The sequence below is a fragment of the Anopheles coustani genome, chromosome 2 (genome assembly GCF_943734705.1).
Source record: "Anopheles coustani chromosome 2, idAnoCousDA_361_x.2, whole genome shotgun sequence".
NCBI classification, from domain to species: domain Eukaryota; kingdom Metazoa; phylum Arthropoda; class Insecta; order Diptera; family Culicidae; genus Anopheles; species Anopheles coustani.
The window spans coordinates 5,740,569-5,764,401 of record NC_071289.1 but is presented as its reverse complement, the minus strand read 5'-3'; the positions used below and the strand labels follow the sequence as shown (position 1 = coordinate 5,764,401).

Below are 23,833 nucleotides of genomic sequence, written 5' to 3'. Positions count from 1 at the left end.
CAGTTGGAGAGTTCATTTGCCAATGCGGAATCATTTTTAGTTATCTGCCGTTTGGGGAAAAGTTTTAACCTTTTTCCCAAAGGGAAAATGAGTGAAAGAGCACAGGAGCGTTTGAGACAAATATTTAAAGAGTGAGCTGGACATGTTCTTTCTTAAATAATAACTAAACTCATCTATTTAAGCACATTTAAGGAATAAGAAAAAGAGGAAAGAAAGTGAAAGATAGTAATAGACGAAAAAAAGGGAGGAGCGGAACTGCTTGCGTAAGTAGAAAAAACGATTTCCCTCGACCACCGGACAGCTGCGGCGAAGAAAAATGGAACCATAATTTTTCCCAGCTCCATCGCTGCCTTTTACGATGACAGCTATTTAAATTTATCGAAGAAAAATACGAACCTCCGGGAGAAAAGGACAAATATCATCTCCAACCATGGAAGCAGCTGGTGATACAGTGGGTTGCAAAATTGTTTAAACGCAAATGGTTTGTGATAAATTGTGTGGGATTGAAGTAAAAACGAAGAAAAGAAAATTTCCTTTTCGAAACAATTAATTCAGTGAAACGTTAGGTTTAGTTTTGCGATAACTGTGGTTTGATAAGTTTTATGCATTGTCAAAGCTGGAAACAGAACAGACCGGACCAAAAACCATTCTCAACCGTTACTCGCCAAAGTCACGGAATAAGTTCCTCCCCAAAGTCTCCGCTATGGCAAAACAAAAAAAAATGGCCACAATCTTTTGTGCGCTTCTCTCGATTGAGATAAGCATATTTTATGCCGCAAAAGAACGCACCGAAACCTTCGCTCCGATGGCCGTGACACTAGAAACCGGGGCTAGAAAATGGGGGGCCTTATGCCTAATGAATTACTTTCGCTAGCCTTCCGGAACCCGAACAGCCACTGGCCCACAGGGCGATTCAATTTATTTCGCTCGCCATTCCGTCCCGTCCCGGCCATTGGCCGAACGAAAACGCAACCGTTTTTCGTGGTGACCGCGAGGATTCGGTTTTATGGTTGTAAAATTTACGACAGTGCTAAAACCAGTGCCCTCGCAAGCATAGAACACGCAGACGGAGGGATTATCGTTTGAAGCACCGGCTACGAAAGTGAAAGGATCAAAATTAAACATCGAACCAATCGCGTAAAGATAATCAGCAATTTGCTGTGTGTTTTACTAGCGCTGGGGGAAGATAAAAAGAGAATAATTCCCAATCATAACCGTTCGGTAGGTCGTCGTGGATGAAAGTGGATTTGTTCTATGATCCAAATCATCCCCCCGAACAAGGCGTCGTTTCTGCTTTTGCTGCTTTAGTGCGATCTTGATATATTATCATATTTCTTCTCCCGCCAGAGTAAGCACCTCGAGCACTCAGCACGGCCATTATTAGTTATTGAAGTAGCGAAATCAATGCCGCCGCAAAACTCACTCAGGACCCTTAAGGAACGTATAAAAAATATTTCTACACAAACACCCCCACACATACACACGCGCGTACTCATAACTTTCCCGATGGCCACTCGTAAACATGGAAAGGATTGCAAAAAGCTATTCCGAAGAAATGTGTGTGCCTTTTTGTTAGATCCTGCTTTCATAAGCATTCATAAATTGTTGGCATGCAGCGCAACGCTAACCTTTGCCCTCCGGTCGAGGGGGAAAGGGAACTGGGCTGAAAGGAGTGAGCGACCTCCCCTTGGTGCTCCAGGCGTGTTCGCACAAATTGGAAGACACAAAGTGACATTGTTCGAGGGCGGGCAACGCCACACAAGAAGAAGGCTTTGGGATTAGAAGGAGCAGGACGACGGTCAAGGATTAAGGCTTCACCCGGGTGGACACATTTCTCCCGACAAGGCGACTTAGCCTACGGTCAGTTCTAAGCTTTACCCGGGAACCACACAACCACTCAGTCTCCGCATCGAGGCTGCATAGAGGCGGACAAAATTTGCGATGCATCTCCACCCTCTGCAGCCTCGAGGCGAGTTGAGGACAACACCAACCATAATGCAAAGCAGAAACTCTTTTCTATGCACCCAGAGAGTGGTCCGAAGCGAAGCGAAGAAAATTTATTGCCACTGACCAAGCGTGTGTCGGTGCGCCGGCAATACGCTATAATCATGAGTGTTGGTAGCCTCTTCGGTGGAAATTGAATAGGGTCCCCATTCGTCAGGATATTGGCAGGAAATGAAGCGTCTACCGGTACGCTTGGAAGGGAGGCTCTCATGCAGGTTTGCTGGAAGAAGAACTGAAGTCTCAACAGAGCGTATAGAAAGGAGACGACAAACGTCGACAAACGACTTGCTAGAACTGCCTTTTGAACTAAGGTAAAGCTGGACCGTATTGGCTTTCGATCGGATTAATGCTATCTACGTAATGTCGTGGCTAATTCTTCCACTAGCGGTATCCTTTCGAAACACCAGGTGATCTAATATAAAAGAGTGCAAGTTGATAGTGAGGCTTAAAGAAAACTATATTTCTGGAATTAGATCTTTGTACACACAAATTGAGAGCCAAATACTTTTTAAATAATTAGATACATTTTTTCTAGCAATACAGGTTTTAAAAGTACACTTTTTCACATTCATTTAAAAAACAACCTTCACATTGACCACCGTTTCTACAACGAAAACCGTCACCATGGCATGACTTTAACCTTCGAATCAGTGGGTAAGTCCAACATGGAGGACACGACAAGCGTAACGCTGTAAATCGATGTCGAACTTTCACATATCTATTGTGTCAGAGCCACACGTACCCGTAAGCTTGTTTACCGAGCGCACAATGGGAAGAGAAGAATGCAGAAGGAAAACCGAGGGTGCAAGTGAGCGGGAAAACCCAATCGCACTTTTCCCCGAGCATATTCGCCGGGCTCGAGCTGAGTTGTCACGTGTGTCAAACGGCACGTGAACGATAAACACTGGACACTGGAAAAGCGTTCGAATGAGTGGAAAATTGCATTGAGGTGGTTGCACAACATGAAGTTCAAATTGCACCCCGCGATCCATTCGATGTTGGACCGCGGGTCCACTTGCAAGCTGGAAGCGATGTTCGGGTACGGGTTTTGAAAGCTGGTGCCCGGAAAAACCCCTTCGGGCAGCGCGGGACAGACGGATTGTGACGGAGTTTTTCGTTTTGTGGATGTTGTGATGATAATTTGCGACCCCAATCAGTGAAACGGTGGTGTGGTGAAAAGCTTTTCCGGTTCCGTCCGATCGTCAACCTCGGAGTCAACCGATCATGGAATACTTTCGTGTCCAACACGAACAGGATTTGAAGGTAAACTGTGCACGGTTTGTGGAAAGGAAGAAATAAACAAAAGAGAGTCTCTCTTGGTTGGCGATGTTTTTGACAAAAATTCAAAGGATTGTGGATAGCTTTGCGGGAGGCCAGTGTGTTCATCCAATATGTTCCGGTTACTAATCTACAATTAACAAGATTAGTTGCGGAACTCACTCAAAAAGTAGGCCTTGCCCGTTTCCCCGAAAGTGAACGTCAGTTTCTCCAGAAATGCGTCATTGCCGCATCGCAAGTGACACCGCTTAGCGTACGTGGGAGGAAAATTTCGGGGGAAAACTTTTCGCCGAAACCCATTCATCCGAAAACAGTCCACAGTCCCACGCTGATAAGAGATTCGCAATTCGTTATTTCGCTGCCGAAGCGCTCACGCTTTGGGGCGGGAAAAGGATAGGAATCTTTCACTCAAATAACCTTTTGATCAGCATTTTATGAGAAACTCAAGTGGTCTCGAATTTGTGAAAGCGATCCCATGGGTAAGGTGACCGTATATGTGTGTGTGTCTGGCAACGAAAAATAAAACCCACCCCACGATCTCGATGATCGTAGGTGGACTGACGCAACCGCAACCAACCAAGTGGGGGAGGAGGAGGGATTGCTCGTCCTGACAGCTTCAGAAATAAGCCTTGCGCGTGTATGTGTGTGTGAGTGTTGGGTTATGGGAAAATTACGAACGCCCCGGAGAAACGGGTCTACCAACATGTCACGAGCAAACGATGACTTTCGAAGAATGTTGATTGCCGCGAGCGAAATGCAGGATTTTCCGATGCCTGGCTGTGTGCGGGGCTGTTTTGTTTTAATCACAGCCTGCAGGCTTGAAGCGAGATTACAAACGCCAGCCTTTTATGCGTGATTGTGTTCTTTGCTCACCGGGAAGTGATATAAGGTTTTGTGTTTTTCCCACATAAAATCCAATGGTTTTCAATTTAATTTAAATTTTCATCTTTACCTCCACAGACACCATTTTCATATTATACTACGAACATCAACTTTGCTTTTGCTTTAAATTGAAATGATTCATCACCTAAGGCAAGCGATCTTAACAAAAGTCTCGGAAATAACCAGCAGTAAGAGTTAATGTTCGGTATAATACTTCTCTTTTGAAGTTTGGATGTATTATATTAATAAATTTTCGAGAAATTCAATCAGCCTCACGTAATTTAATATAACATTCATATTAACACCATAAGGCAAGCATAACTCATCCCACCATTCCGTGGCAAAACGAATTAATACTTTGGCACCCTCTCGTACACAAATAACACAAATCCGCAAACCATAACACTACCGAGCGAGCGATAATAATGTTTCGCATCGCGTCCCGCGGTCAGCTTCGTGGTCGGCTCGCACACACAGATTCAGGGGTGGTTTTTGGGAGGCCAGAAATTCGCTGACACTCCTCCCGATTCGCAGTCGGCCGGAAAACTTCCCACACTTCCGTCGCCGATGTTGTTCTGCGGGGGAACCAGATTCGGCGATCGTGCATTCGGGGCACGTAGCGCGTGGCTCGGATTTGTGGTGACATGTTAGCTAAACGGATCCGTTTGGTATTTTCTTTTCCACTCTCGAATGCCTTCCGGTAATCGGATAGCGCGAAAACCGCGACTATTATCCGGCCCGGCTCGTTTCTGCACTGGTGTGAATGGTTGAACAAATCGTTTGGGGGCTTTTTTGGTGCAGTGTGTGTGGTTGAATCGCGTGGATCGATAGAGTTGTGCTTCGCAGTTGCGAATAATGGGTTCGCTAAAAAAAACCGGGCACAAATAACTCACTTAATGTTTATGTACACAATTTTAAATACTGTAAAACCTTAAGCAAGCAAACAACGAAAATACTTTCATCACGTAGGTCTAACGACTCCGCTTGTTTGTAAATATTAAAAACATAATCAACGTGCAATCAATTCATTTCCGACCCATTTTCGTTGGCATGCATTTTAAATTAGTGCTGCACCGTTGTATGCACTGCGGCACCGCAGCAGTTGCATTTCAATTAACGGGCGCTGAAAAAAGGAAGCCGAGTGGGGAAAAAACGGAAAACATTTCCACGTTCGCACCAACGAACCTACCAACCAGCGGCTACTACGTGATGAGGACCAATTTCCGGCGGCCTGTTATTAACGATTTAATTAAATGACGTTCATACGCGGAACCAACAAATAAACCAAAACCGAATGTTTAAAAGGAGGTAAAAGCTGTTAAAAATATGCCTTTAAGGAGGATATATGTGACAGAGAATGATTAACTGTTGTGCTTCGGTGGTAATGAACACCAACACTTCAGTGGAAGTGTTAGCCCTTCCACGCCCTTTAATTTTCCAGGAGATAAATATAATGATTTCAACTCACTGAAACAATTGCGAAACGACGCAACGTACACATTCAGGCATTTTGAATTAAGCTAAACACAACTACTTCAACCTCTGAGCCCGATGGCCCAAGCAATCAAACCAAACTGATTCCACTAAACTTAACGGCACTTAAGGGAACGCCGGATAGTATGTGCGTGCCACTTTTTCCCACTTCGCCCAACACACACACACACACACCCATCAAACCGACCTGACCTGGTGAGTAACGGATCGCTCGATTTCCTCCATCGCAGTGTGAAACACAATGTTTCACTTTACGACCGCTACCTGCAGCGTTCTCATCCGAATGTTAATCAAGCTCCGGGCCGGAGCAAACAGATAAAACATTCTATGAATTTCTCAGCGTCCAATTACCTAGAATCTCATTCCGCACAGAGTGGTATGACCTTAAAGTTGCAATTAATTTAACAGTGCCGTTACGAGGCTGCAATAACGTCGACCTACACACTCGCACATGGTTCGAGCTTTAATGCACACAGAAAAAAGAAACACATGCCAACGAATGCAAACGTTGATTTTTGCGATGGAAAAACCAATCAGGAAAATATGTTCAATAAACAAAGTTAAGAAAAAAAGGTAAAAGCCATCGTTACGTAGCGCTAGCAACGATTTAGGAATTACTTTACCGAGACGCGCCAACGCAGAAGCAAAATGGGAAGAAATATGGAAAAAGAAACCCACTTCGATTGGCTTATGCAAATGAAAAGTGAAACGAAAAATACAAATCAATCCACGCAGCGTCTGGAGATGCAGCTCTGGTTTCCTCGTGGCATTTCTAGACCGGTAGACGAAAACAGCTCCGAAACGAGCGGAATTGAATTTATCTGTTTGTTTACTCGGGGAAATTCGATTACGATTTTTTTTCCTTCTTCGTTCCATTTTCTTTTTCGCACACCTGGTTGCTTTGATGGGCATTTGGGTGGCTCTGTTTACGACGTGGGGAAGCATGTTTTGGGAGGCACACGGTCAGAAGCGAATGCGTCCTTGCTGGACGCCCCAAACTCTCCCACCCGTTTTCCCGCTTTCCATTGACTTTGATGCTCGTTATTTCTCGCATCCAGTTTGCTTTCCTTTCCTTTTTTTGTTGGCTTTTGCGGGAAGCGGGTCACTCATCTCGGAACCGCAAGCTTCAAGTTGGCCGTCATAAAGTGCTCGTTTTATGACCCAGTAGCTGTTATTCAATGTGCAACGAAATTTATCGACCGTAGCATCCGTGAAAATGGTGATGAATGTGTTGCCTCCTTCAATCCATGGCTGACGTTTTTTTTGTTTGCTTCCGAATCCCACTTCACCAACGTGCGCCCAGCGTGTCGGGTGTTTTCCCCCACGAAGCGGACGGCACGATAACGAGAAAATTTTCACATCCCCCTCGAACTCCCAAACACCTCCCGTTTCCCAGGAGTGCCGTTGGGAAATGGGAATGCGTTTCGTGTCTCCGCCGTGCGAAACGAAGTTAACGTCCCAGAACTCCGAAGCGCAAAACCCAAACAGAAATAAAAGCCGGGAAACACCACCCGAAACGAGCGAGCTAAGCCAGTTGCGTACGAACCCGTGCGTGTGTGTGTGTGTGTGTTAGGTGATGGTCGTACCGAGATACGAACCTGGCAGAAGGACGCATGGACCGGAAATTTTGTAGCTCCGGTCGTCAAAATGGGATATTAATTGTTTCGTTGTGCAGGTCAAACACTCTCTATCCCGCCCTCTCTCTCTATCTCTCTCTTTGTGGCGTTGCAGTGAGTCCTCGTTTGGTGGGTACAAAAATGTTCCAAAGCAAACCCACACCGGGTTCGAGTCCAACAACGATGCATCAAGGACCCTCTACAAGACCCCGACCTACAGCCGGAAGCCGGACCGAGGATGCTGATGAATGCTTTGCATTTCTAATTGTACGAAATTCAGCAAGACGACCTCTTCGGGGAAGTTTTTCACACCGATGCAACCGGGACGGCCGGGTGGCTGTTTCCGTTGCACGGACACGGCCACATTTGCATAACGGAAGCATGATTGCCATTTGACTGAGAGTGAGTGGTCCTTTCCGCCCGGGCTTGCCGTTCCCATCGGACAAACACTCCAAAACCGGTTCGAAACGTCGGGGCTTCCGTCGAGATGTTCGCAATCGGCTTCTCCGATGATGGACGCTAGAAGCACCACCTTATGGCTTGTTGAACAACACGAAACGGGTCGTAGAACACGCAAATTTCACTCGATAGTTGCAGCTCGATAAGTGCTGTGCATGATTTAATTAGGTTCCGTCGGGGAAAAGGTGTGGACGGATGATTCTGTTCGGGGTAGGAGGGAGTGTTGAATAAGCATACGTTTACGTATCGATCGTTACTGGATGCAATTTGGATAATGGTTTACGATTGAGTGCATCTTGAAAAACACCGTCCTTTGTAATCTACATAATCCGTCAAGAAGTGAAGCTTCTTTATGCCACATAAAAGAGTTTTCCTATGTCCTTCCCATCGAATTCTCCATAATCTATTGAAAAAAGTACAAACTTCATCCAGAGTGCAATAGAAATTTAATGATAAAATTCTTTCAAGCATTATGGATGAATGAGCTTCAACCGATAAGATGCTTGTATTTGAAATAAAATTATCTTCGTAGTAACCCAAAGTCAATGGAAAAGAGGTCGCAGCATACCATGTTACGAGAGAAAAAACCGTGGGCACATTTTTGACAGTTGGTTGAAATTTTGTTTACCTCTCACGAGCATCCAGGAAAGTGAAGTAAAACTGCAAATTTGGTATGAACAAGGAATTGAGACATTCGAGAGGAAGGACATTCTGGAGGAAGGCTGCGTATAAGGAAGACCAACACACTTAATTACGGCACTCACGGCGAGCAAAAGAATCCATATCCCAGGACTTCACACAGAAGAGCAGTTTCTATCCGCGAGACCATGGATACTGTGATCTAGAATTACCAATTACCTATTTCGCGAAGATTTTGGCGGAGATCTCCCACAAGTATCCTGGAAATTTTTGTTAACGCTTTTTAAACCAACTGTCACAACAATGGCGGAGCACAAAATAGCTTTTACCCGACCTGTCTTTTGATTGATCTTGGTAGTAACCAAACCTTGTTTAATTGTTCTTCAGTTTAATTCAACATTTCTTGGAAATGCATTCCTTCCTCCAGAACAATTCAATCGGGATGTTCTAAACCTCGACTCAAGCATAACAACTTCAACCGTGATCAAACATTTCTTTGATGAACCTTTTAGTGACACCGGTTTGCCTGTTCCAATACCTTTGAAGTCGTCGCTCACGGCCTACCGATGTTTGTTATTACGTTTCAGAACTGGTCACAGCTTACTGTTCGCAGAAGAAACAATTTATCGTTGGCCGGTTTGGCAACGCTTTCGCAAATGTTTATATTTTGCCCTCGCTATCAGAGCTACGCCGCGCCATTGTTGACTCCCGCGGGGCGAAACATCCTGGAAATCAGTTCAAAGTGGCCTTCGTCGTCGGCCTTGGCGAAATCCCTCCCCCGGAGTGTCAGAGAATGCAAAATGGCGCACCGAAAAGGCTTCCGTTCCGGTCGACGACGCTCGCTCGCTCGCTGGTCGATTCCGTAAACTAACATTCTGTGTCGGCGTTAATGAATCCCTTTCAGTGTTTGATGCTGGGATTTGCCGTGGGCAAGGTCCTGTTCGGTGGCCCCCGTTCACCCTTTGTAGCCCGACGGAAGGAACGTGTGTGGGGCGACGTGCGCAGAAGACAGACAGAAGTGTTGCCGCTCGGTTGAGCAGTGAAGATAGTCCTAGGAGCACTCTCTAGGGTAGAACACTGGCTTGGTGTTCATTCCAACTAGCTCCGCAGACAGTGACCTGGTAACACCACCCCCGAGGCTGTGTTTAATTATTTGTGTGCAGTGCTTCGTATGTGTGCCGGCGGACAACAGAACCCTTGCGTGCCGCAGTTTGCCCTATGCAGTTTCCTTCACAAGCAGCATTTTCCAATCCATCCCAAGAGCGACGACGTACGATGTTCCAGTGTTTGCTACTTCCGGTTCACAGAACGGTTCTTTCGCTTCACCAAGGGCAAATAAGGGTTGCACCGAAATAAAAACCCAATGTCTTCGTTTTATCTGAAACGTGCAGTAGTGTGTTGATTTTAGGGAGACATGTATAAAATGGCTCCAAGAGTGCCACATCCCACGTTCCGTATTTTCCCAGCCCACTGTTCCTACAACCCCGTTCACCCACGGTTCGTTGAGAATGTTTGGATTTTTAATTTTGAAAAATATCCCCAACTCACCGCCTCCCTTTTTGGTAGTCCCGTTCAATTTTCCGGATGCTTTTAAACAATAGAGTTGTGTCTTCCACCCGGCTGCGGATAAGTAAACAACTCACGGTGCGCAAACGAAAAGTGAACATTTCGTAGTTAGTCTCTTCATTTTCATATATTTTTATTCTTCTTCCTTCTACTCTACTTTTACTGCAACGAGAAGAGTCATATATCGCAACATATTCACGGGATGGAAAAAGTTTCATCTTGCCATGTCTCTCGGAATGTTACGCCTCGATGGAAGATGTGACAACTGCGTTGGCAAATTTGCTATTAGAGGTAAAAGGAAAGGTGGAGAAAAGAGGGAAAGAACACGAACACGTGCCACGTGAGACACACAATTAATTCCACTACACAGCACTAATTTAGTGATAACGATGCTTTTAAAGAAAAGGCATCGTGGCGCAAAGAACAACCAACCGGGTTTCCCCCCTTTTGGATGGCCAAAAGCAAACCCAAGTCAAAGTTGCGATCGTTGTGACATCTTCATGCACCGCTTGGCCACCCGAGTCGAGCGCGGTGTTCCATTTTCGCTTCTTCTGCCAGCCAAACCCCGTGGTAGTTGGTGGTCTTTAATGAAGATGCTCGTGTCCTGCGAGTCACCGGAATGTGTTCGCACCAGAGTGAACGAAAGGGAGCTAGAAAAACTCATTAGCTAATTTAACCTCATCCGCTGGAATTACACTTTTATGGTGTATCGAACAGCGAGCAAACGGTAGCACAGCAACTTCCAGCGCACCACCAACGAGGGTGAGAACAAGGAAAAACTAGTTCACGAACCGGGACAAAGTTCTGCCGGAGAGACATTTTATCGAGGGCCACAATTATCATTCGCCTGCCAAGTCGAGGATCGCTTCCGGTTAGTTGCGGATTCTATGATGGATGGTTCCAGGTCGTAACGCAAAAGTGTCATTAGTCTTGAGAACCGAGGACGATGCATTGGAAGGAGACACATGACCGTTGAATGAATTACTTGAAATGATTAAATTAGTGCTTTTCAGCTTTACATTCGTATAAAGTTCTACATGTTAAAACGATTTAAATAATTTAGAGCCAACATTTTGAACAGCACTCTCACAAACAAGAATACTTCTCCACGGTAAAACAAATGTTGCAACAACTCGTACTCGTTCAACGTCGAGAAAAGCAATCGAAGAAAACCCATTGCACGAAGCCATAAAGGAGTTGTAAGAAGACAAAAGTCGTTCACGGTACTTGAACTTAAAATCACCCTTGCGTTAAAATGAAGCCGATTCGAACACTGTTCCGGCACCGAGGAACTCGTGCTACTCTGCACGAACATGCAACTATTGGAAAAGTTTTCCACCCTGCGATCATTGTGGTGTTTATTGTTTTGTGCAAACATTTCTTGCCAATTCCACACGGATGGAAAGGGAACCGGTAACATTCGAGAATCCTTGTAAAGATGGCAAAGGTTAACCGAAAGCTTCTCAAATGAGTCGGAAGAATATTGATAATCCAGTTTGTAGGGGAAAAATAGTTGCAAATAGAAAAGGATTACTCTGCAAAATAAGAGAAAAACTTATAACTTATATTAAACTGTATAACAATACTGTTCAACATACAAACTTGTATTGAAGATTGTAGCGAGTATCTTTAATTAAAAACCTTGTTTATTGATTACCAGCTTAATGTTTTTTCCATCTAACCATAGTAATTTCCTTAACATCTTTTCAATAACATCCTTCCTGTGGATCAAAATCAAGTTATGTCATGGCGCAATGAAACAGCACCGTTTTGTTCTATCGGAAAGTTAGAATTAGTTGCAGATTTTTTTCTTCATCAGAATCGCATTAAAACGCCATCACGCGAAACAGCGCGAGATTTTCCCAAACCCCAACGAATCAATTACCGATCCCGTTGCGGGCCACAAGTCGCCTTCTCGGTCCGGGGGAAAACTACACGGATTTTCATCAAACTATGATTACCCAGCCGCTGCGAAACGAGTAATCCGAGTCCCTGGAAGGTAGTCATACCAACGTGATTGTACAGAAAATAGAAGCCTAGTCCGATTTTTTTTCTTTTTGCATCCTGCTCCCCATTCTATTAAAGTTAACACAAGCTGACATCGCGTTGATGGCAAAAAGGATGCAGGAAAAAAATGACGTTATGACGTTTAGAAAAGCGTTCGCTTGATTGGATCCTACTCGAAGGCAGACAGTGGGAAACTTATTTCCTTTTTCCCCCTACAAGAATGGGGCAACAAGTGAGAACTTTTTCCCTTATAACCAGCCACATGCCATAAGAATTGAACGTTAGTTTACGCTTTTCAGCTCGTTAAAGCGTTGAACTGAAATGATCGATCGCGAGAAGAGGCTGACATTTGGTAACAGGTTTGCAAAGGAGACTTCTCGTCAACGAACGAGGCAATAAAGGAAGGAAGTCGATTAAGGTCATGAAGCATCAAGTGACAACTTGCACTTAGGGACTTGTTCTTACTTCGGTAGCGCCGTGTGATTTTCCACATGACGTTGAGCGTTTTATTTTTATTACACTTTGGATAACATTTTATAATATTTTAAACATCTAAGACATTTGCTTGTTTGACTTCTCTGTTCTATATATAAAACACAATTCCAAAAACCTGCAATACAAATCAATATTTATAGCAAAGCAGCTTGACGTGGCCTGAACTAATCGTACCGTGCAATAAATATGTACGAGCATTGTTTACGCAAGCGGAGCAGCAAATCACAATCCGTCCCATATCATGATTATTTTAATATCACTGCATAGCATCGCATCGAGTATCAGCGTTACGCTGGTTTATGGCCCGTGGCCCGGGCGGAATTTTAACCCGTCCAACCAGCTGGTGACAACGCCGTCAAGCGTACGAGAGCCCCCTCGGAACCGTTTGATGAAGCCCTCGTACGTGGCACGTACACCAAACCCGGTCGGCATTCGTTAGGCGTGCCAAACATCATTTCCGCATTAGGGAAATGTCACATTCGGCTCCGAGCCCCCGGACCAGGTTCATGACAGTATGTGATCTTTGGCCCAAAGTTCCCCTTATTCTTCCAAAGGTTGGGTTGGGCTTTTTTGCCCTCTGATTTTCTTCTCTGATTTTTTTTCTGTCAAAAGGCTTTTCCAATTCGCGAGATCTGTTTTGCACACAATCCAACCATAGGAAGGAGGACGATTGTTTTTTCTTGCCTCAAAATTGTGAGCTCCTCAGGTTGCAATGTTTGGGGGTGACAGAAAAAAAGCCAAGCAAGCTCCCAATTCGTACAAGCGGTAGGCTTTGATGTCGCGTTGGAACGTCATTAGAACCAAAGAAAAGGATAAAAACCAAGGCCTGCTTAGCGGCAGAAGCGCTCATTATCGTGATTCCCGCGCAGCGCATCCGTCGGAATGGTTACGTTAATGAAAGCAATCTTAAAAAAGGATCGTTTGTTTTCCCACCCGCCAAGCTCTGGAGCGGTTCTGGAATGCTAGGGAGTCCTTTTTTTACGCCTTTCTTCTTCTCAACTCGTCCTGAGCAGCTCAAACTAACAGCCGATTTGGTTGCCAAGCCTACTGCAACCTTTGGTCGTGAACCGGAAAAGGACGTGACTCTAGGAAAGGATTCGATATCAGGATATTTTTCCTAGTGTGCCGTTTCCGACGAGTTTCCACGTAAACGAACCAACGCTGACGTGATATTTCTTCCAATAAATTCTTAAATTGTTCTACGAACAGACAACGCACGAAGTTGAAACCGAAATTCATCTCGCAATCGTCAAAATATGACGTAACGCTTCTTCGACTGTTTCCTAGATCCTTATCCTTTTCGAACACACATTGGCAGATGTTGCTCACTTAATCCCACACACTAATCCCGATGATTCGTAAAGATCCGGTATTGTATCGTCTCACGTTTCGTTTACCTTTCCATGCGAGCATCTTTAATCAAGTATCAAGCACTGGATACGGTAGGATTTCTGGTTCCCGGGAAGGGTGGAAGGGTTAACCGTTTTTATTATTTTTCTCACTTTTCGCAAGGGGTTTTCCCCAAACCCCAAGCCTCTGCCTTCCTACGCTGTTACACATTTGATGGAGTTGTTTTCCGTCAGCTTAAGAAAAAAGTTCCTTTCCAAGGGAAGACGGAGCCGTGTGTACACACTAAGACGAGATGACGTTGGATGGATCGTTTGATCGATACGAGGGAGTAGAGCGACCGTTACGATCAACACTTCAGCCACGGAAAAACGATGAAGTGCTCAGGGTGGTTTGGGAAAAAAGGGAAAACCCGTACGATCGACGTTGGAAAGCGTGCTCGCCCGAGAAACGCTGTGATAAGTGGCCCTCGAAACGTTGAAGAGGATAGACAGGGTAAACATTTGTGCGCCCTATACTACGAGCACACAAGCACATACACATGTGTACAGACATAGATTAGCAAAGACTCAGGACGAGCGTTCTGCACCGAACAACTTCCTAGACTAAAGGAACCGAGCTTGCCGACAGCGAGATACATATATATTTTCGCACAAAATATTTACATATCCCTTCCCTTGTCTTGTGTGGGCTTCTTGCTCGGTCCCCCACAATGGCACTAGGGCATTTCCCTTTCCTCGGTGTGGTGAGGACTAATTTGTCATGTAACAAAAGCCAACACTTCTAATGGGACAATCATGCTCGGGCTTCCGCTACGTAAAGTACGCTATTATCGTGCTGAAGATTATGATTGACGAGTGCAGAGTGTACCAATATTTTATCAACCATTGAGCACACACGCGCGCGGATTAGTGCGCTGGGGAATTCGGGATGATGTTCTTATGCTTTGCTTGGTTTGAACAAAGTACTCAAACAAGTCGTCCGCTGAGGCTGACATTTATTTGACGAGAGTGTTTCCTATCATCTCCGATCCAGCCACAGCCCTTGTGTGGTCGTGGAAAGCCGGAAAAGTGTGTATCTGTGTGAGGCAAAAACCTTCTCTCAACGGTGAGAAGTTCGTTGAATTTCGGCAACAAACCGTTGGGAGTAGAAATCAAACCGAGATACCGAGAAAGGTACACTCGATCGGCTCGAAGATGAGCTCATTTGCGCACTAATGGGTTCACACATGTAATATGTATATGCACAAGTGGATGTGAAACTCACGATCGGTGTGTTCCGTTCCGGGAAACCCGCCCCCCCACCTTTAACGCCTAATTTTTCCGCCACCCACGTGTGGGCCGAATTCAAATTTATGCTGATGTTCGTATCGACACGCTCGACACGACGCATGATGGAGCAGCACTGGAGCATAACGTCATCGTGGTTCGTTGAATTTGACAAAGTATATCACCGGAAGTGGAAGGAAAAAAGTGTTTTGGTACCTACAGATATGTATGGGTGTTGCCGTTTGCCCAGCAAATCTTAATGAATGTTTAAACACATCCTATGATTACGATATAGTCCTAAGCCGCTGGTTTTTACCCAACATTCTGTTGCTCATTTACATATAATACTGCGATGCGTTAAACCTTCAACGGTTGGGAGCGTGGAAAGCAGGAAAAGTTCGACGCACCCCCCAAAAGGACCCTTCTATGTTTGCTAAAGTAAGCAAGTGCTTACAAGAATCAATCCGTGCGTGCAAACACGTGAACATCTTAATATTGTTTCGCAGGAGCATTATCGAACCTTTTTCCGAAATGGAGAAAACCATCGTCCCCCTTTTCTTAGCCCAAACCCGCCTGACCGGTGACCCAATTTTGCGAGAAGCGAATGGGAAAAGAGCGTACCGGGAATGGGCGTCTCCACGGCCTGCAGTTAAGCGCTTACGAGCTGCCGAATATTGTAACCGAACACCAACGGGACAAGCGTACACCAATCACACAAACACTACCCCCCTCCGAACAACACATTCCCAGGCAGGACAACTTGACCGCTGCTGCCAGGCGAAAGCTCTCCCCTCATGCCGAATTATTTTAATCCCATCAATGTAATTGAAGTTTCCGGGGCCGTGAACAGTTATCCTGTCTTGTTCGTTTGTCATTCCCGTCGCCCGGAGGAGTCGGTCCGCTCGCAGCGTCATTTTGCGTCCGTTGTGTTCATTGTGTCCCCTCCCACAGTGTGTCCTTCAAGTCCTCCTATAAGCCCGCCCACAAGTTGGGTGGTTGTACTTTCACCCAAGAAGGGACCGAAATCAGTTTCACCGAACGATCTCTTCCACAAGCCACGGGTCGCATGCCGCTGGATGATAACGTCTCGGTTCACACTTGTACGCAAATACATCCGGCGGCCACCCATCAAGGCCACCGGTTGGGAGGGGAAGAAGGAATGCGGGAAGGAGACTGGCCGGATATCGGGCGTGCCAGCCATCATATCGATTCGGTCAAATCACTTCCGTCCGGTTTCATCGGGCAGGAGGAACGAAGACGAAGGCGAGGACGCTGCAGCCAATCGATGTCCCTTTTCGGCGATGGTAATGGAGTTTGCTTCTATCTGTTTTATCGTTTGCGTCCGATAACTCACCATATCCTTCCCTTCTTGCGTTTCCTTTCTCTGTTGGAAGTCCGTCTTCAAGCTGATAGAATTGATCTTGATCGGTAAACTGTTCTTTCTCATTTCACCATCTCAATCTATTCGACACAATTGTTATGTTATTCGTTTGAATATCTTTAAGACAGAACTGCGCCAAAGTGTCAGTTATATATTTTTAAATTCAATCGCAACAGCTTACTGATACCTTCGGGGTTGAATTTTTACATTAAAGCGTAAAGGATACAACGCACGTTTCCTTCATCGGTTTACATTTCTCGTTAATATCGCCGTGTTCCATAAGCCGAATTGTATTACTTTTCTCGTGGAAATGTGTTGGAATTTAATCCATTCCTAACCGACAACCTTGCCAAGGTAAGTTCGTTACCGGTTGATGACGGTTTGACCGATATTTCACCAACCGTGCCTAACCTTTGCTCTGACAGGTAAAACCACCCGCTTCTATATTGAAATCGAATCGTAAACAAAAATCAATCGTAAGGAATTTTTCCCCCCTCGAATTTCGAAATATTTTCATTCCAATCCCCATTGTGACAGCAGCCTGGCCGGAGACGTAGAAGACTCGTTCGCTTCGTGCCCAAAATTGGTGCACATCAGCAATCAAACGAGTCAACCCTCAAACGATCCACTTGTTCGTTCCTTCATATATGTCTTCCCTGCGGAACGAACATTGTATCCGGCGGAACGTCTTTCAATATGTTTGCTCAAAATGAAGGCCACCGAGAAACGAATGATGCGTTCCACCTGGAACCTATCGGGGGGTTTCTGCCACAAAAAGGGTGGAATCGATCGATCGAAACCTGTCCTGCAGCTTTATTGCAATAAATGAAATAGGAAAAATAATGATTTCAACCTGAAGATCTGCATGGCAGCGATATGGTTTAATTAAATTTAAGGAGATTGAAAACGATTTGTTGTGGTATTATAGCACCTATTCGAATAAAACACTTTCGAGTAATTGCATATTTTCACTAGCATTCATTTGCTCTTGAAGAAAATTTAATTTGCCATTTTCACAGTAACTTAAAAACATGTTTTATAGAATTTGCGTACTTGCTGTACTTCATATTATATACCGAGTAAATTGAAAACTTCATGAAAACTGAAACCCTAGGGGAACCATATTTTTCTATGGCATATTTTATGGTTCTTTCTATCTTCCACCAACCATCGAACGAAACTTTTCGCTACCACTGCAATTTCGGCTGTCTCCAGACAAACTGTACTCAAGTGTACAATTTAGAATCGATTTTCATTCGGTTCGTCGATTCGTCGATTTTCGACGCCACCATTTTTCACCACCGTACCAACACACACATACACAAGCACACGCTTCGTAGGATTTTCCAATTTCACCTCCACCTGGCTTGCTGCGTGTCAGCCGTTGGATCGAAACACGTAGCAGAATAAATTTATTTAATCCAATGATCAAATTTATTTCAAACACATCGAGTCAGCATCGTAGCAAACCTAGGCCGGAAAGTAGCCTGGAAACGGTGGACTGAAAGTGAAGTCTAGGACTTTTCAAAACAGTTTTTACTGTCCTCAAGTGACTGTTCCGTGAAAATGGGAAGCCAGGCGTTGAGTTCTTTCGCCGACCGTTAACGAATTTTTGGGCTACGATGGTAAAAAAGGGAACTTTCCCACCGAACACGAAGTCAGCGTTGATGGAGACTAATTCTAGGATCATAAAAATTAATCAGTGCCTTTTTCTGCACCACCGGAGTCGTGTAGTGCACCGGTAGGAAAGTTTTGAATGTTGACAGCCTCTCCAGAGACCGGTCATGCTGAAATTTCATTTCTATCTTCATTATTTGGGAACTGCGTGAAGAGGAGAAAAGCAAAAACGACGGCCAAATTTTCGATGCAATAAATTTTGCCTCCCGCTGTGGAAGGAATGCCAAACGATACTCCTCATAACTTCATAAAATATATCCTTTTAACCTGCAGTGCTACAAGATCCAGTTGGTAATTGCAGATCCCGTTATATTTATACCTCAAAGTTCACAACTGCATCCGTGCGAGGAGTGGATAGTAAAAGTTTATGGTATTTTTAATTAACCCAAACTTATGCAACACTACACGACAGTTTTTTTTTTCTATAGCGTTTCTTCTTGTGCATGAAAACCCCGATGAAAAATTGAAAAACCTTATTTAACAAGAACGGCATTCAAGAATGTCCTGTCACTGTCCAGTACCGAAGTTTTGGGGTTAAACTGTCAGGTTTAAAAGATGTTGGACGGTATAGGGCAAGACAGTAAAAAGTTCATGAAAACTTTGCCTTCGCCATTCCTGGTGCTTAAGCGGGGAATATTGAAACTTTCCACCGGCAAACGTTGTAGATCTTAAGCTGGACTTAAGAGTATCCTTTTTCCATAGCATCGCTTTAATTCATTTTTATTTTTATTTCTGCTTCTATTGTGCGGCATTTAACGCAACTTTTTTTCTTCAAGCGCAAGTTTTCCACAATGAACTTTAATTTTTTGCTCGTCAGAAAATCTATTTGAATATGCAAGTTAAAAAAAGGTTTATGTTCTTGTTCTTCCATAAAATTTGCGCTAAAATTGAAAAACACCAGGCGCCTCCATTATTTCGAACTCTTCCACGTGGTTCAGCTTAGACAATTTTTTAAATAAAATTTATTTGTATCAAACTGACTGATACTTGAGCACTCGCACACTTATTTTATACCGACTTAACGGGATAATATGCCAGTGTTCCTCAGGCGCTGCTGCTCATTGCATGAATAATGCACGTGGCATGAAACATTCATCCCCCGATTGGGCTTTATTCAATCACAAAGCTGTCGCAGAGCCACGGTCCCTTCCTTCCCCAGCCTCCAACGCAACCGGTAAGAACCAATTCTCCCCCGATTGAAAGGCAGTTCCATGTGGCGCTTCCTGCTTGTTTGCCGGCGGATTAAGACTCATCATTTATTCCACCGGAATCAAACGAACGAAATCAATTTCTTCGTTAGCCCGTTTTTTCAAGCAAGCATGCAAGCAAACGGGAACACACTCACCCACTTCACACTCACTCCTTCCCCGGCAGGCGTCTCTTCTGTACCTGTTTGCCCGAGATTTTCCACCGAGTTTTTACTTTATCACCCCGGCAGCGCGTGAGCCACACTGTCCGATGCGATGCACGCAAAGCCGGAAGGATTTTAATTTCAATAATCCTCTACCATTGTGCGCGTTTCGCGTAAACGCAGCGGTGCGAAGGAAATGTCGGAAGGTGGAAAAAATCTAAGGTCAACAGGGAAATAATGCTAAAATAAACGGATGATACTCGAACGATGCTGCACTCCATTCAATGATGCACTTTTCCTTCCAAACACCACGCTCTCCAGCCAGCATCATCATCATCATCATCGCAGATGCACATTGTGCAATTTTACTTGATGATGCATCCATCCCACCGCCACCCACCACTCCCACTTGGTGAGTTTGATTTATTTTCCATTAGACGGCCAATGTGCTCGGGATTCTGTTTGTCCAACGGTGCTCGCCTTCCGGCTTCAACTTCCGGCACAGAATATTGTTCGCTAGCCGCCCAGCCGGGAACCGGGTCGGCAATTGCAGTGGTCCACCGCGGCTGGGGAAAACCCGAAAGATGGCAAAGGTATGCCCAAAGGTGGAGAAATATATCCAAGATTGTGCCGCTAGAATGCACAATGAGATGAAATGGCCGACGGAGCAGCATGCAGATGGTCCAACTCGGCACTATTCTATAGCCTTTTCCCGCCCGAACTTCCGGAGCGGGCGATGAAAATTGAATCGAAATGAGCTGGCCATGCGAACCGTGCCCGAGTGTTGGTTTTACTCGCTCCCGTGTGGATGAGTCTATTTATTTTTCATCGAAAGCACTTTTTGCAATCTTCTAATAGAAAGCTTTCTTCAAACTGAGTGATTTATGAATATTTCATATCCATCCCTACCGCGTCAAAGGGTTCTAAATTCACGGTGCAAACGTCAACACCACACAATCGCTTGGGTTTTTTCTTCGTACGAAAGTGCACATACATTTTCCTAACGTTTACCAAACAATAACCCTTTCCCTTTTCACAGTAAACATCATCAATCAAACATATACTATTCACCAGAATCTGCGATTGAGAAATAAAAAATAAAACTGATACAAACAAGTAGCGAACGGAATGGGTTTCGAGTATCTATTCCAGTGAACAATACGAGAAGGATCCGTTACATTACATCGGTCCTCATCCAAGCTCCCCCACATGGCTAGTTAATTCCAAATTTTCCAACCATGGTCTCGCAGACGATTCGGGTGTGAAAACAAACAAAAAAGCAGCTTTTTGATAGATCACGTTTTGGTGTTATTTATGGCGGTGTAATGGTGGTGGTAGTGGTGGCGATGCTTCGAAACTTAACAATTTCAGAGAAGATTTATAACGGCTGCTAGAATGCTTACATGCGGATGATAGATGGGATGCATTAGGTTATTGAATAAATTTGTCCGATAAGGATCGAAAATGCATTGACAATTTTAATGTAGAACATAAAAACCATCCGTTCGACGATTTGATAGCCATATCAATCAACCAGCATTTTACAGCGTCCGATTCCATTATAAAATTTTCGGTTCTAAAATAAGAAAATGTAGAAAATAATAAAAATTCTTCATATTTGTATATTAATAGAAGCATTTTTCTTTGAACTCGATCATGTTTATCTAATTTGATATCTTTAAAACACTTAAAGATTTTCTTAGCAATCTATGACAGGGCGTTCATAGCAACGCTATCACTTCTACTTCATTGACTCCTTCGATTGCAAACTTCTCTTTTTGAAAAGGACGTATTTTTCTTAACAACACTATCGAACTCGTTTCTATCACTTTCCCATGTTTGTTTGTATGATTTTTCAATTTTTTCTTCTTTTTTTTCTCCACTCTTTCACAGCTCGTCTCGGCCAATCCGAACCAGCGCAACTGGCGAGGGATTCTGATTGCCTTGCTCGTAATCATCGTCGTGCTGGCCCTCATCGTAACCTCCGTGGTAAGTACACTACCTTTGTTGACGTTCTTTCGGTTGAGGTTTCCGCTTGTTGCGGTGTTTCCTATCCGCCCTCCCTACGGCTCCTGGAGCCACGGGTCCTTGGCCACCTGCTCGATGGTGGCCCTCACGGTGACATCCGGCTCGATGAGGCTGTCAATTAGCTGCATGATTGATGGGTTCGGTTTCAGCCCGCCCGGGTAGGAGTAGCGCTTGTGCAGCTGACACTCGATGGCCTCCCGCACGCGACTCTCGTCGAACGGCATCGTGCCGGTGATCATGATGAACAGGACGCACCCGAGCGACCACATGTCGTGTGCCTTCGGGTCGTACGGGATGCCTTGCAGGACCTCGGGGGCGGTGTAGGCGACGGACCCACAATACGTGGTGCTCAGCTCGGCAGCACCTCGCCCACCCGGCGGAGCGCACCGTTTGGCGAACGAGAAATCGGCCAGCTTGACGTGCGCCGGTCCGGCGAGCAGAATGTTCTCACACTTGATGTCCCGGTGGCAGAAGCCCTCCCGGTGCATGTACTCTACCGCCTGCACCAGCTGGCGGAAGAAGACCCGGGTGCGCGTCTCAGGCACCCGCTTGTGGAGCTGCACGTACTCCAGCAGGTCCCCGTGGCGACAGTAGTCCATGAAGACGCACATGTACGGGCCGTACTCCTGGATCGACTGCACGGAGACGATGTGCGGGTGGCTCAGGGTGAGCATGGCCACCGTTTCGCGCGGCATCAGCCGTTCGTAGCTCGCCGGGATGCGCCGACGGTCGATCACCTTGCAGGCCAACGATTGCATCGGCAGCAAACCCTCGGGCTGCGACGATCGGTAGAACGCCTGGTACACCTTGGAGTACGAGCCGGAACCGACGCACCGGCCGACGATGTAGCCCTTCGCGTTCAGCGCCTTCTTCACACGAGTGCGGGTCCAGCTGCTGGACGACGGGAGAACCTCCGACGACTGACGCTGCACATCGCTGCCATCCGCGCCAAAACTAATTTGCCGTTTGAACTCCGAATTTGTCTCCATTGCTGCAGAATTTTGGCTCAAAAGTTGTGTCTCCAAGAGATTTCGTGCGAACAAAGTTTGACTACGAACCCTGGTTGCTAGGATCTGAGGCAACAGCACTGGTGGTGTAGTTTAGAAACTGATGAAACAATTCATCACCTACTTTGATTCGGTAGGACTCATGTTTGAGATGCAGTTGAATGTCAGTGCCATACAAGTCCGGTTGACGAAAAATGACAGCTCACCCTGAAATTAGGTCCTTGCGTCCAAAAACCTACACTTCTCCCATCCTCAACAAGAGCATTGAGCAGCAAATGTTTTGATCGCATATGTTTTTAACATTGAACAGTATACATGTATGTTAAGGATTTCTATCAAACGGGCGACCATCAAAGTTAAATACGTTTTAATAAAATTCACTAAAAAAATATCGATTTACTCTTGTGCAACAAACCGAATCCTTTCGGTTCTAGAAGTTATCCTTGTTCTATGGGGATTGCCTTCCATCGGCACATCAAAAGTTCAATGCCGAATCCAATTTATCATTTATGCTAAAACGACCTTTGTTTCGGCTGTACACATTTTCCCCCCGCTACACACACACACCCATGCAGTAGCACATTGGCTGCTAATACAATTCCTGTACGAGATCCTGAAAGCGATAGCCCTTCGCCAGAACCGGAGCCATTCGCTATTCAATTCTCCTGCCGATTGGATTCGTCCCAAATTCAATATACCGAATAATTCAATTTACCCACAAAAACCCAGCACCATCCATCGTCTACGCATTTTCCACCACGGGCGGTCGAGTTGGGTAGGATGGGGGGTGTTCTTGGAAGAAAGTTTCCTAGCCTGAACCAACACTGTGTGAGGTGTGTGAGGGTTCTTGCTTGAAGTAGCCTATTTCACACTCCGGTTGCCCGCGTGGTCGTGCACTTGAGGCGATGTGGTTAATTTCCTTACACGTCGCCGTTCTTCTGTCTTTCCGTTTGTCCACTCACGGTGCAGAAGAAAAGCGCACGAGAAACAGTGGCCAGTTCAAGACCATTGGCTGGAGTGAGGTTAACGTAGCTGAGATTCTCTTGACCTAAGAGCTTCGATCGAGGGAAAGTTGGGCCGAACTGGACGTAAAGTCAATTCTCTGAGGGTTTCCAACCAGTACCCTATCTACCAAGGGAATTTGGGCTGTTACCATCCGTAAAGATCCTTCACCTAAATTCATAAAAACTACAAAAACAGAATTGAAAAAGTAAGAAGCGTAAAGTACATTTTTAGACAAGTGTTTACTCCGGTTGGATCTTGTTGAATGAAAATACTGCCTAGCGAGACATGCGAACAGAATGTTTAATATTGAACCTAAATTTGGAAGAAGA

At 45.1% G+C, this 23,833-nt stretch overlaps 1 protein-coding gene across 1 annotated transcript in view; it reads left to right on the top strand.

The window, feature by feature from the left end:
• Positions 1-3,228: 3,228 nt before the first annotated feature.
• LOC131263614 (dipeptidyl aminopeptidase-like protein 6) overlaps positions 3,229-23,833 on the top strand; it is a 44,813-nt gene continuing 24,208 nt past the window's right edge. The window contains exons 1-2 of the mRNA XM_058265844.1: positions 3,229-3,267; positions 21,358-21,453. Coding sequence (XP_058121827.1) covers positions 3,229-3,267; positions 21,358-21,453 — 135 coding nt within the window. The remainder of the gene's footprint in view (positions 3,268-21,357; positions 21,454-23,833) is intronic.